The sequence below is a fragment of the Protobothrops mucrosquamatus genome, unplaced genomic scaffold (assembly GCF_001527695.2).
Source record: "Protobothrops mucrosquamatus isolate PMUCROS unplaced genomic scaffold, P.Mucros_1.0 scaffold4258, whole genome shotgun sequence".
NCBI lineage: Eukaryota > Metazoa > Chordata > Lepidosauria > Squamata > Viperidae > Protobothrops > Protobothrops mucrosquamatus.
In genome coordinates, this window is record NW_015390176.1 from 31,536 (window position 1) to 33,990 (window position 2,455).

Here is a 2,455-nt window from a genome sequence, read left to right on the forward strand (position 1 = left end):
CCTAGCAAGGTGTCAAAAACTTGATGACCAAAAAAAAAAAAAAAAAGTGCAATAGCACTCAAGACTTTTATACCGCTTTGCAGTGCTTTACAGCCCTCTCTGAGAAGTTTACAATGTCAGCCTATTGCCTCCAACAATCTGGGTCCTCCTTTTACCGACCTTGGAAGGATGGAAGGCTGAATCAACCTTCAGCCGGTCAGAGTCAAACTTGTGGCAGTAGGCAGAGTTTGCATGCAATACTGCGGTCTTACCACTGCACCACCATGGCTCACCATCACAAGATGACAGATCTGCAGTCTAACCACTGCACCCCCAGGGCTCAACCTCCCTCTCCATCTCCAACCCTGGTCAAGTCAGGAGACCCACCTGGATGCTTTCTTCAGTCGCGAGGACTTCAGCCACGGGTACCGACTGGATGAACTGCATGAAACCTGGAGAAGCAGAAAGAGAAACCAAATGCTCGCAGCTCAGAAACACCTCAAGTTTTGTCCCTGTCCCCCAATCCTCCAAGTGGCCTCAACGGCTCCCTAAAAGAACGCAAACAACCAGCGGTCTGCAAGGAGTATAAATCCTTCCATTTCTCCACCATCCAGTCAGAGCTGAAGAAGCTTCTTGGGATGAGAAGCCGTAAAAAGAAAGTCCAGTTGCCTCTTGAAAAAAGCATCTTTGGGACAGACAGTATATATATATGTTTGAAAGAAGACAATGCCTTTTTCCATGCTGAGGGCCTGGACTTCTAAATATAGGAAGGCCTGGAACAGCCACTGGAAGTGTGTTGATGCCACTTCCAGAAGTCCGTTCTAGGCATCGGAGGCCCAGGCCTGCATCACATAACAGAACCGGTTGTTCAGGCATTTGAATCCTATCACACTGGGTAGTCTTCTACTTACAAGCCAGATTCAAAGTTCTGACAGTCACCCTTCCCATGAAGCATTCGGTTGTTTGGCAACATGGCTGTGTTTACGGCCATTTGTGGCATCCTGTAGACACATGACCCACATCATGTGATGGTTTTGCTAAAAACCAGCACTTCTGAGTTTTCCATCCATAGTGTACCATTGGTGTGCTTAGTGAGTGTGGTGTTTACTGAATGCTGAAAAGAATCTGTTTTATGACCTGTTTTACGTCCATGATGGGAAGGTCCGACATTGGTCGTAAGCTGAGGACTAAGTGTACTTTTTTACTCCTCCGAGTTGGGGAGGTAGGGAGAAGATGGAGGTGGAAGGGGAAATCCTCTTACCGTGTTTCGTACTTGTAGCCAACACTTTGTAGGGAGTCAGCTTCAGATCCAGATTCTCTTTGCGTAAGAGCTAGGAATAGAAATGGTGATCACGATGAGAAATGTGTAAGCAACAATCTGGCAGAGTAACAGAATAACAGAGTTGGAAGGTCTTTTAGCCCAACCCTCTGCTCAGGCAGGAAGCATTATACCACTTCAGACCAATGGCTGTCCAATCTCTTCTTGAAGACCTCCATTGATGGAGCACCAACAACTTCTGGAGGCAAGCCCTTTCACTGATTAATTTACAGAGTTGGTAGGGACCTTGAAGGTTTTCTAGTCCAACCCCCTGCTCAAGCAGGAGACCCTGTACCATTTCAGACAAATGGTTGTCTAATCTCTTCTTAAAACCTTCCAGTGTTGGAGCATTCACAACTTCTGGAGGCAGGTTGTTCCACTGGTTAACTGTTCTCACTGTCAGGAAGTTTCTCCTTAGTTCCAGGTTGCTTCTCTCCTTGATTAGTCTCCATCCGTTGCTTCTTGTCCTGCCTTCAGGCGCTTTGGAGAATAGCTTGACTCCCCCTTCTTTGGGGCAGCCCCTGAGATATTGGAAGGCTGCCATCATGTCACCCCCTAACTTTACTCTGGTTTTGCTCATGAATAACGTTAATGGCTACCATGAGAAGTGGAGTGGATGCAATTTAGAAAGAAATATTTTTGTCTTATCCTTATTGTTCACATAAAATCCTAGAAGTAGAAAAAATGCAGAACATGATCTGGGCTTGTGTTTCTCAACCTTGGCAACTTTAAGACGTGTGGACTTCAATGCTGGCTGGGAATTTCTGGGAGTTGAAGTCCACACATCTTAAAAGTTGCCAGGGTTGAGAAACACTGGGTTTTAGCCCAAGTCACTTCTTGGTGGACGGATCCAATTAAAGCACCCTAGGCATAGACAGCTCAGGGTTGAACTGTGGGGGTTCTTTGGTGCTCTCTGGGGTTGGTTGGTTGTTTGCAGACGTTTCATTACCAAGCTAGATAACATCATCAGTGTTAGAAAGGAGTGGGGTTTATATACTGTTAACTTGCCCTGTCAAGTGTTAGTAGGAGTGTTCTTGGTTCCTTGATTAGGCTGTTGTAGGTAGGTAGGTAGGTAGATACATTGATAATAGAGATAGATAGATAGATAGATAGATAGATAGATAGATAGATAGATAGATAGATAGATAGATAGATAGA

General features: G+C 45.4%; 1 protein-coding gene across 1 annotated transcript in view; it reads right to left on the bottom strand.

Annotated features, from left to right (window-relative positions):
- LOC107298756 (phosphatidylinositol 3-kinase catalytic subunit type 3-like) overlaps nucleotides 1-2,455 on the bottom strand; it is a gene marked incomplete at both ends in the record, with an annotated part of 29,904 nt that overhangs the window by 18,254 nt on the left and 9,195 nt on the right. The window contains 2 exons of the mRNA XM_015828120.1: nucleotides 367-431; nucleotides 1,241-1,310. Coding sequence (XP_015683606.1) covers nucleotides 367-431; nucleotides 1,241-1,310 — 135 coding nt within the window. The remainder of the gene's footprint in view (nucleotides 1-366; nucleotides 432-1,240; nucleotides 1,311-2,455) is intronic.